The sequence below is a fragment of the Taudactylus pleione genome, unplaced genomic scaffold, assembly GCF_031769625.1.
Source record: "Taudactylus pleione unplaced genomic scaffold, aTauple2 ptg000121l, whole genome shotgun sequence".
In the NCBI taxonomy this organism is placed as follows: domain Eukaryota; kingdom Metazoa; phylum Chordata; class Amphibia; order Anura; family Myobatrachidae; genus Taudactylus; species Taudactylus pleione.
In genome coordinates this window covers 900,248-911,435 of record NW_028284523.1, presented here as the reverse complement: position 1 = coordinate 911,435, position 11,188 = coordinate 900,248, and the positions used below count along the sequence as shown (strand labels likewise).

Genomic DNA, 11,188 nt, shown 5'->3' with positions numbered 1-11,188 from the left:
AATTCAAGCAGGAAGGCGGAACAGTAATACTAGTGGCTCCTGCTAGGCCCAGACGTCAGTGGTTTACTGATATACGGAATCTATCCATAGACAGTCCGTATCCTCTTCCTCTATGGCTGGGTCTGTTAGCGCAGGGTCCCTGCCTGCATCCGGACTTACCTCGCCTGTCTTTGACGGTGTGGGTCTTGAGTCTTCCATCTTAAGAGCCAAGGCTTTCTCCAGCTCTGTGATTCAAACGATGCTTAGGGCACGAAAGCCTTCCTCTGCCCGCATCTATTACAGAGTTTGGCATTCTTTTGGTCAATGGTGTTCACATAGAAAATGTGACCCTATGGTATTTAGGGTTTCCTGGGTACTGGCTTTTCTCCAGGCTGGATTGGACCTTGGTCTCTGCCTGGCCAATTTGAGAGTGCATGTTTCTGCACTGTCAGTCTGGTTCCAGAGAAAGATTGCTTCTTTACCAGATACCAGATGTTAGAATTTTTTTCACAGGGTTCTCAGAGTTCAGCCTCCTTTTGTACCACCGGTAGCACCGTGGAATTTGTCTTTGGTTCTCAAAGGGCTACAAGTTCCCACATTTGAACCTCTGGACTCTGTAGATTTGAAATGGTTGACAGCAAAGACACTTATTCTCCTTGCTATCTCTTCTGCATGCAGAGTCTCTGATTTGGCAGCGTTCTCTTGTTGCTCCCCATTTTTTATTTTTCACCAGGATAGAGCTGTTCTCTGCACAAGGGAGGGTTGCCTTCCTAAGGCAGTGTCCCATTTTCATGTGAATGAACAGATTGTGGTTCCAGATTTTCAGTCTTCAGACCCTTCTTTAGGTATCTATGTGGAGCGTACAGACTCTTTGTGAAAACCATCTAACACAAAAAAAAGTATCTGATTTTCTAAAACTAGGATGGGCAGCTAACAAACAGACTCTGGCTAGATGGTTACGTATGACTATCCCTCAGGTATACACACAGGCTGATCACCCTGTTCCAAACACAGCACATTCTACTCAGTCTGTAGGGCCATCATGGGTGTTTAGTCGTGGTGCCTCTGTTGAGCAATTGTGCAAGGCAGCCATGTGGTCTTCTGTTCACACTTTTCTCAGGTTGTACGCTTTTGATACTTTTCCCTCTCAGGATGCTTCCTTTGGGCGATGAGTTCTCCTTTCTGCTCAGGAGCGTCTCCACCCTTAGGGGAACTGCTTTAGGAAATATCATGGTATCCCTGTGGAACCTGAAGTAGAAAATAAGAGTTACCATTGATAACTTTTTCTTCGAGGTCCATAGGGTCCACAGGGCACCCACCCTGACGCACCTGGCTGCTTTGGGTAATTTGTCTTTCAGTCATGGATTCTCTCAGCTTGTATGAGAGAGTTTCTGGTGTACAATTGTTCTTCCTTCTCCTCTTTCCTTCTCCTGCCTTGGGCTTGTTTACAAAACTGAATGCCTGTGGCCAGGGGCAGGATTTATGTGGAGGAGGACCGAAGGCATCCTGGGAGCTAAAAAGCTTTAACTGTTTGGTGCCTGGATCACCCCAACCACATTATCTCCCATGGTATCCCTGTGGATCCAATTGACCTTGAAGAAAGAGTTATCAATGGTAAGTCTACCATAACTCTTATTATTTTCATTTAATAGTAACTGCCTCCTCTCTATAGCCACAGGAATTGTGCCATACAGCCATTTGTCTGGGGCTCAGTCCCAGATGAAATCTAGAGCTATGTGATGCTGTGGAAGGGGTGCGAGAGAGTACCAATGAGATTTGGGGACATTGTGGCTTGTGATTCGTTCTCCTACACACATTTTCCTTCTACAGCCGAAGAAGAGGTTCATCATTTTAGATGGTAATAGAGCTTCAAACTTCCATACAGGGCGATTAGTTCATGATGGCATGTCTAGCAGTAAAACTAATTTCACACAGCTTAACTCAAAACAATGAACTTTATGTATTTCATATTGTGTAACAAAGTTAAATATACAACATGGAATGTATAAGGATTTAATATACACAGATATATATAATGTATATTGCAATCATTACCAAACACCAATGGCTGGATGTATCCCCCAACACCCCTCCTTAATTCACTCACTCAGAATTTCTCACTACAATTCATTATGTACACGTTCTTTCTTCAGTTCTAACAGGAAGTTAAGACTTTTTAATATATCACAACAAACTTATGAAGCTTCAGCAGAGCATTGTGTACAGTAGAGAAGCAATCCGCTCTGCTACATAAGCCACATTTTGTTCTTTGTTTAATAATTTTTGACTCTTGTAGCATAAAACAAACTAGTGAGAAGACATAAAAACAGTACCCCAAGAATCTATAGAAGACAAATGGTCCCTCAATGTACTGTAGCTCTGGGAACCATCTCTCCTTGGGTCTCAAGTTCAACATGTTTAGAAAAAGGGCAAACTAACAATGTATCACCTATATCAACTTCTTGCGTGAACATTCATTCTTTACAGAGACAAATTGTAGGCTTTATGCTCTGACTGTTTGTGCCTTTCTGAAAGGCATTGTCAGGCCTTATAATCTTTTATCCTTACTTTGTACATGTATCATCAATAATAGTGGAAATCACTAGACATGCTGTAGCAATATACTGTGCTGTGGTTACAGCCATCGATTCTCAGCTGCTAAGATACTGAAAGTGACGATAGTTATTTATTGTAATGGGTAGACGCTACACAATCTTTTCTTTTAGGAATGTTAAAGGAAAAAAGTCCTGAATTTTTATCCAGTCTTCTACCAATCATAGTCCTCAGAATACGGTGATCTCTATCTCTCCGTCTAATGTCAACGTTTCCTGTAGTTCACGGCAGATCTTGTCAGTCTTTCCAAAAACTTGTCTTCCTTTTTGACCTAGAACATAATCACTAGTTAGAATAGACACCCATATTTGTTCAAGTTACTATATATACAAACACACACACAGTATTTGAAGATTTTAGTCTCATTAGACATATAATATTTCATACTCAAATAATGGCTGTAAGTGTATTCAGTGTGGCTACGAGGCTAGGATTTATGTAAGTACAGAGGCTTTTGTCTGCCACATTTGGAAAACATTATTTTCTTACCTGCTTCCTATGTAGAACAAAGGGAAAGGTCTAAGACCCATTACCTAACCATGTACTGTGAACTTTCAGGCCTGTCCTCTTGCATAGTACTGAATAGACACTAACTGTAGAAAATGACCATGGCAATTAAATAGATTCAAGCGGTCATTTTTCTAGTACAAGTTTGCAAAAGAAGGTATATGTCTGATTACTTGTTTTGTGCCACATGAGATATCTAGTCCAGCTGAAGCTTAATAACACATATAAGTTAAAAAAAAAAACCTGTTTACTTTAATTGCATTAATCACTTTTTTACCAAATGTTCCATCCACTAATACTTGAGTATTGTTTCAATAATGTTTAATAAATGTAAGTATAGAGGTCCAGCTTTAAAAATTCTTCAATGAATGCATAGTCTCTCTACATCTAAAATGCCACTATAGCTCTGGTATTAATGTACCATCATGTTACTATCTGGTAAACATACTTTATTGATGGCATATATTTTCTGCATGTAGGATTTTATCAAGGTTGCAAGATATGTTTTTGAGTCTACAGTACTTCCTACCACTTATTAAAACAGTTCTTTTGTTTGCCTAATTTTCCATTTTAATAGCTCTAACAATCTACAGAATGGAAATTTCTTTCTAGCTTAGGAGATAATGAAGAAAAATAATCATCTCTGTTCCTATGGAATTGAGAAACCACTTTGGGAGGAAATGTAGGGTTAATTCTAATGGTGCAAAAGCATGGGACGACCATCAGCGATAAGGATACCGCTGAACGATCTCCAGGGTGTGCTGGATGATCAATATCGATAATCCAGCACACCACCAACGACCTGCGATCAATGATCGTAGGTCCCTATAGTAACCTGGTCGATATCGACCAGGTTGGCCTGCATGCATGGGCGATGGACAATATAGTTATCGTCCATGCGTGCCCGTGCATCGCAGGTCGTTGGTGGGTTGGAGGCACCGAGAAATGCACTACATGAACGATAACGATATGATCGATATTATCGTTCATTTTAATCGTACCGTGTGTATGCATCTTGAGAACTACATTGTCTTCATATATGATAAGAAATGACACCTGTGCTTATAATGCCTGTCATTTTGAAATGTTACTTGCTGATGTAATAGCAATGTAACAGCAATGTAACTTGGTGCGATAAATGGATTTGAGACATGAGTGAGAACAAAGAACTGGGATGGTGTCTCAGATTTACCTTTTTATGGGGCCAAGTTGGTAAGTGAGCAGCAATTGTGTGAAAATAAGTAACCATGTGGATTTCAAACACTGAGCAGATTATAGATGTTGGAGCTATTGTCTTTGTAAATAGTTATAGAGAAGAGAGCGCCCATGAGCAAATTACGCCACTTCCACAGCTAATTTGATGGTTCTCTATCCCCAATACCGTAGATGCTTTCAGCCACTTGTAACGTATGAGAAAAGTATCCACAGAGATGGAGTTTCACTTTAGGAGCTTTAACTGATCAATACCTTTGTTGAGAAGTGTAAGGCTGTCTTGTAATTAGGGCAGAGGCAAAAGCCTCCTTTGATTAGTTTGAGATGACTTAGGATGCAACCACAGTGGAGTAGCCCTTAATAAACTGACGATAGTGATTGGAAAATCCTAGATATCACTGGGTTGTCTTGAGTCCAATCTGACTGCTTTGATGCTGTTAGGTTCCACTTGAGTACAAAACGCAGAGATAATATAGTCTAGAAAAGGTAGCATACAGTAAAAGTGCTATCTTTTGAGATGATTTAAGATCTCTTTGACATGCTTTCTGATTATCAATATCATGAGAGAAGGGTGTTGCCCCAATATAAACAGTAAACAGACAATGTACTTCACAAAACACTGTTAGCAAAACTCTGGAATACAGGGGGAGCATTGCATAATCCAACAGGCATTACTAGGTATTAATAATGCCCATCCCGCATGTTGAATGCATCTACTGTGTAACCCCCTTTTCTATGTGAATGAGAGTATTAGCTCTCCTGATATCTAGTTTGGAAACTAGGTAATTTCTCAGCTTTCTTTTACTGAATACACGATGTGGTGACAGCTGACACACCAATTTCAGAAAACACCGATCCAGATGTGCATAAGAAGTAACTTTTTGAAGGCATTAATGATAGCAACCCAAACCCCAGGTTATAAACCTGAGCAGAATGCCAGTCAAGATTTGGGAAATGAAGACAGCCATGGAAGACTCAGAATGTTGGGGATAATGAAAAAAACCCCAAAACAAATAGATTCATTATGTAAAACTTCAGCTTGTAGGTTGAGCAGGCTGGTTCTGCTCAACCATCAGAAATGCAGCTGCAGTTAGTGATCAGAAGACAAACTGGCTGATCTTGATTTGAGATTGTAATATCAAATCTAGAAACCAGGGAAGAGGTAATAAAGTTCACAGATGCCACAGAACCCAGGTAGCTGGAGAGCATAACTTTCCCGGGACCGTGTAGGGTTACTGGAATGGAGTGGTTTGAGTTGAGATTGGAGTAGTTATTATAGTAACCTAATAAGGGCTCTCCAGTACAAGCTAGTATTTGCAGTTTCGCAACTAATTAATACATGCTCCAATCAGATGATTAGATTATTCATAAATCTCCTCTTCCATTCCTCGGGAGATAAGCAAGAATGTCCAAACTTAATGGACTCCTCAGGTGGAAGTGTACAAATCGAACAAAGTAGTGCTACAGTATCTGAGAGTGAGGTGCCACCTTAATGGTGGCTCGTGAGATTTTTCCTTTTCTTGTGTCTGGTCCCTGAAGTAGATATCGGGCCAAATGTAATAGGTAGTCTGTTTTAGTAACAGTACAAACTCGCACTTTCTCGCACTTTTAGAAAGTGCGAGTTTGTACTGAAACTCGCAAATTCAATAGCCTGCGAACTTTTCAGCTCGAGGCTACTGCATTTGCGAGTTTAGGACTATGTAAACTGACACCTTTTAATGCGAGTAGCATTAAAAGGTGCGAGTTTTAGAGAAGCCATCACAGATCAGTGAGATCCGTGATGGCTTCTGTGTGTGTGTGTGTGTAAAAAGAAAAAAAAATGTGCACCCCCTCCCCAAAAGCATAACCAGCCCCGGGCTTTATAAAGCCTGTTCTGGTTCTAAAAATACAGGGGCCAAAATGCGTAGGGGGCCCCTGTATATTAAGAACCAGCACAGGGCTTTGTTGAGCTGGTCCTGGTTCTGGAAAATCAGGGGACAAAACGAGTAGGGGTCTCCTGAAAATTCCAGAACCAGCACCGAACTCTGTCTAGCGGGGGGATAATGCCACAGCCAGGGAAAACCTTTCACCGGTTTCCCCGGCCAAAGCATTACCCCTGACCGCTAGTCAGTCCAGGCCGGGGATCCTTGGGGAGTTGGGTACCCCCCCAATAAAGGGGTACCCCTCTCCAGGGCACCCCAGGCCTAGACTGATAGCCCGGGGCTATCCCCGGCGCCCTAGGGCGGTGGGTGCCGGGCTGATAGTGTAAAATTAAGTTTTCAATATTGTCTTTATTTGTAGAACCACAAGTACCAGCAGGCCTCCCCTGCATTACGGGCCCGCTGGCACTTGTAGTTCCACAACTAAAGAAATACATAAATAAACAAACATACACCGTGAAAGTATAATTTTAATAAAACATACATGCACACTCACACATACTCACCTAGTATCCGCAGTAATCCATAGGGGTGTACCTGAAAAAAAAAATCCATACTCACCTCTTCTATGCGTAGATCACGTCCACTTGTCCGAGTAGGCAATCCAGGGGTTAGAATAAAAAAACGAACCATACGGACTGAGCAAAGGTATGTGTGTACACATACCTTTGCTCCGCGTAAATGACCGGGGCACACATGTGCCTCGTCAGTGAAGGGGCCGCCAGCCAATCAGGGAGCATCTCCGTCGGAGCAGCTCCCTGATTAGCTGAATGCGGCCAGCCTGTGTGTTCCATAGACGTCTATGGTGAGAAATCCCCATAGACGTCTATTGTGGGAACCGCTACATCGTAGCCGCAAGATTAATTGAGGTTAATCTTGTGGTTACATCACTGATACAATGTCGCGAGTATGGATTTTTTTTTCAGGTACACCCCTATGGATTACTTCGGATACTAGGTGAGTATGTGTGAGTGTGCATGTATGTTTTATTAAAATTTTACTTTCACGGTGTATGTTTGTTTATTTACGTATTTCTTTAGTTGTGGAACTACAAGTGCCAGCGGGCCCGTAGTGCCCCGCATGCTGGTATTTGTGGTTCTCCAAATACCAGCATGCAGGGGAGGCTTGCTGGTACTTGTGGTTCTACAAATAAAGACAATATTGAAAACTTAATTTTACACTATCAACCCGGCACCCACCGCCCTAGGGTGCCGGGGATAGCCCCGGGCTATCAGTCTAGGCCTGGGGTGCCCTGGAGAGGAGTACCCCTTTATTGGAGGGGGTACCCAACTCCCCAGGGATCCCCGGCTTAGACTGACTAGTGGTCAGGGGTAATGCTTTGGCCTGGGAAACCGGTGAAAGGTTTTCCCTGGCTGTGGCATTATCCCCCCGCTAGAAAGAGTTCGGTGCTGGTTCTGGAATTTTCAGGGGACCCCTACTCGTTTTGTCCCCTGATTTTCCAGAACCAGGACCAGCTCAACAAAGCCCTGTGCTAGTTCTTAATATACAGGGGCCCCCTACGCATTTTGGCCCCTGTATTTTTAGAACCAGAACAGGCTTTATAAAGCCCGGGGCTGGTTATGCTTTTGGGGAGGGGGTGCACGTTTTTTTTTTTTTATTTAAAAACATTTAACATAAGTACACACAGAAACATGTACATATCTCATGGATATGTGCATGTTTCTGTGTTAATCTGACCTGCTCAGGATGTACTCGCTAGCCTGAAGCAGGTCTATTATTTGGGGACTTTTGGTAAACTTTTTTTTTGCGAGTCTGAAACAGACACTTTATTACATTGGGCGAGTTGATTGTTTTCAATGTGAAAACATCTGGATGCGAGTTTGAGAATGGAGAGTTTTAGTAACTCTGAAAAATGCGAGTTTTAGTGAACAGACACCCTATTACATTGGAGAGTTGTGAAAAATTGCGTGTTTAGCACCAAACTCGCAATTTACCAAAACAGACTACCTATTACATTTGCTACTTCATTGCACAGGGCACTCATCCGAAGAAGGTGGAAGCCTCTGGAATTCCAATTCATTATCAATCCTTTTGGACAAAACCTGCCATAATGTAGCTACTAAAGCTTCAATGTGAAAATGAAGCCAGAAGATCCCTGGCAGATGGGAACCAACGGAATCCATGACCAGTGTATATTTTCATGGAGTAGTATCTGGAGACCCAGTGCAATTTCTGGTTGGCAATAGAAGAATAGAGGCATGGAGTCTAACAGACCCCTGGCATTCACCAGATGAATCCACAAGGAAATTTGGGCTTCGTTGCAAGGAGTCTGCAGATTGCCGCAACCCTTAATTCTACCCCCTAGGGTGGAATAAATGGTGTCCTAGAAAATGTGGTAATGAATCAGCAAGGAGTATGGTCAACAATGGAGCAGCACAGGGGGGCGTGGCCACGGAGAGCATGGCGTAACACGCATCTCCGTGTGCTCTAGGGCTCTGACATCCTGCTTGACTATCCTGCTTGTTCCCCCGGGGCCAGATCTCAGCCTACCGCTGTGAGTACAAGTGGTGATCAACTGGGACAGTGTTTAGCCGGCTTTGCCCGGGAGCTGTGGGGAGATCGCGGTGGTGTGTCCTGTACAGAGGCCTGATCACGTGGGATGTCAGCGCCATTGCCCTGCATCAGAGACCTGTGGCTTTACAGCGGGGTGTGGCACTCATCTAGCAGCTGGTCTCCAGCGGCTTGAAATAGGCTCTGTTCTGCCCTTAGGGTCCCCTGTTATCCTGCCTGGTGAGTGCACTCTACATCTTGTGCTGGGAGAAGAGGCCATCTTGCTTACCTCCCCCTCCTGCTTGTTTTACTAGTGTTCTCCTATATACCTGCCTGAGGAGTCTGCAGCTTTCACAGTTTATATGTTTCTGGCTGCATTTCATTTTATTTTTTTATTTCTAGATCTTAAGCAGTGTTGCATTCTCTTGCTGGTAATATTAGTTATTCCCAGAGTGTTGTGCTCAATACTACAGTGCATGTACTGAAGATACAGGGGACATTGTCTTCCATATTCTACTGTTGCACTTCCTTTCATTATACCAATGGGAACATTGATATACAATTCATAATGGTGAAACATCACCACCCTACTGCTGCAGTCAAGCTCGAGAAATTTTCCAGAGTGCCAAGTACCCAGTCCGCATCCGCTGGTCAGAGTGACAATTCTCCTCCTGCATCTCCCTCAGAATCCTCAGCCTCCGCTGACTCCTCTGAGGCTGCACTTCAGAGTGTTCTTGAAGCAGTGACAGCTTGTGAAAGTAGGCAAAGTACAATCGGATCTCTCCATGATACATCATGATCTACAATGTGTTCTGGAGAGAGTGGGAGAAGTAGAAACGCGTACGTCCACTCTGGAGGATAAAATCACACCATTAGGTGTCCGTATTGATTCCATCGATTCACAGCTACTATCTATACAGAGGAAAATGTCCAATATGGAAGGGCGTCATAGGCGAAATAATGTAAGATTTGTTGGGCTACCAGAGAAGAAAGAAGGTAACAACCCTGAGAAATTCCTAGAAAAGTGACTATTGGACGCATTTGGGGCTCATTCCTTTTCATAATTCTTTACTGTGGAAAGAGCTCACCGTGTGCCCTCCAGAGCCTTACCTCCTGGAGCCCCGCCACGCACATTCATAGCTAAATTCCTTCACTACCGTGACAGTGACTCTGTTCTTAGACTGGCCCACACTAATGGTCCTCTACAATGGAATGGGATTCGGATATCGGTATTTCCTGACTTTGCTATGGAGGTCCAGAAGGACAGGGCCCAATTTCTCCAAATTAAAAGGTGCCTCCGTGAGCTGAATATTTCTTATGCCATGCTATACCCATCTAATCTCCGAGTAGTCACTGACTGAGAAACCAATTTCTTCACGACTCTGAGAGAGATGGCGTTTTGGGTGGATCGCCGCAGGCCGTCCAGGTTTGTTTTGGCCAATGATTGATGTTCCAATTCTCACCTCTGCTTCCAGAGTTTGCTACTAAGCGATGTTTGCAATTTTCATGCTTCTATTTTAATTCTGTGATGTGTCATGTGCATTGTTGTTCCCGCTGTTCTAATGGCCTTGGTGCCCATATATGTCAGTTATTCTATGTTGGGATGTTACATCTGCCAAAAAATGTAATGGAATACTATGTATCCATAGGGCTGCTATTTTTGATATCTGATTCCGAGTATACACAGCATATTTATATTTAATTTGGGCCACTGGTTGATCTGGTAGGAGTATAGTATGGCACATTTGATTGCTTATTATATATTTTATAAAGTGTTTTAGATTTGTGTTTTAGATTTGTGGTTGCTGGGCCCAGGGAGCGACTCCCTATCCCGAGGGCTCCCTGCGTCATGCTCTGTAGTCACTGTATATATTACTCCAACATTTTGTTTAAGGTAAGGTAATTTCTATTTATCTAGTTTATTTTATTTGTAAGGCTTAAAGGGTAATTAGGTAAAAGGTATGCCAAGGTTGGGGATGGTATACAGAGTGAGAGGTGTTCTAAGGGGTGGGACCACACTGTTCCTTTCTAGGGGAGGTTGCTTCGTTTTGTTCTACTTTTTTTGAAATGGTATGGTTTTATTTACAATTGGTTATGGTGTGGGCTCTCCTGGCTGCTACGATGTCCAAGATATGATATTAAGTGATGGCGTCAAGCAATATTAACGTCCTCACTTGGAACGTGAGGGGATTAAATGACCGGGTCAAACGATCTTTATTGTTTAGACAGGTCAAGCAGTATACATCTGTTATAGTTTGTCTTATGGAAACTCATCTGGTCAGTGGGAAATTACTGTAATTAAAAAAGCCCTGGATTGGTTGGGTATATCACTCAACGCATACTTCGGCATCTAGGGGTCCATACTAGTGCTTAAATCTGTTCCATTTGCCTTAGACCAGAGGTGCAATGCGATGCTTGGGGTAGATATGAGTTCTTAAAATGTAGGA

At 42.8% G+C, this 11,188-nt stretch overlaps 1 protein-coding gene across 1 annotated transcript in view; it reads right to left on the bottom strand.

Moving 5' to 3' along the window:
• Positions 1-2,056: 2,056 nt before the first annotated feature.
• Positions 2,057-11,188, bottom strand: part of RIPOR3 (RIPOR family member 3) — a 225,174-nt gene continuing 216,042 nt past the window's right edge. The window contains exon 22 of the mRNA XM_088472128.1: positions 2,057-2,863. Coding sequence (XP_088328254.1) covers positions 2,763-2,863 — 101 coding nt within the window. The 3' untranslated portion in view covers positions 2,057-2,762. The remainder of the gene's footprint in view (positions 2,864-11,188) is intronic.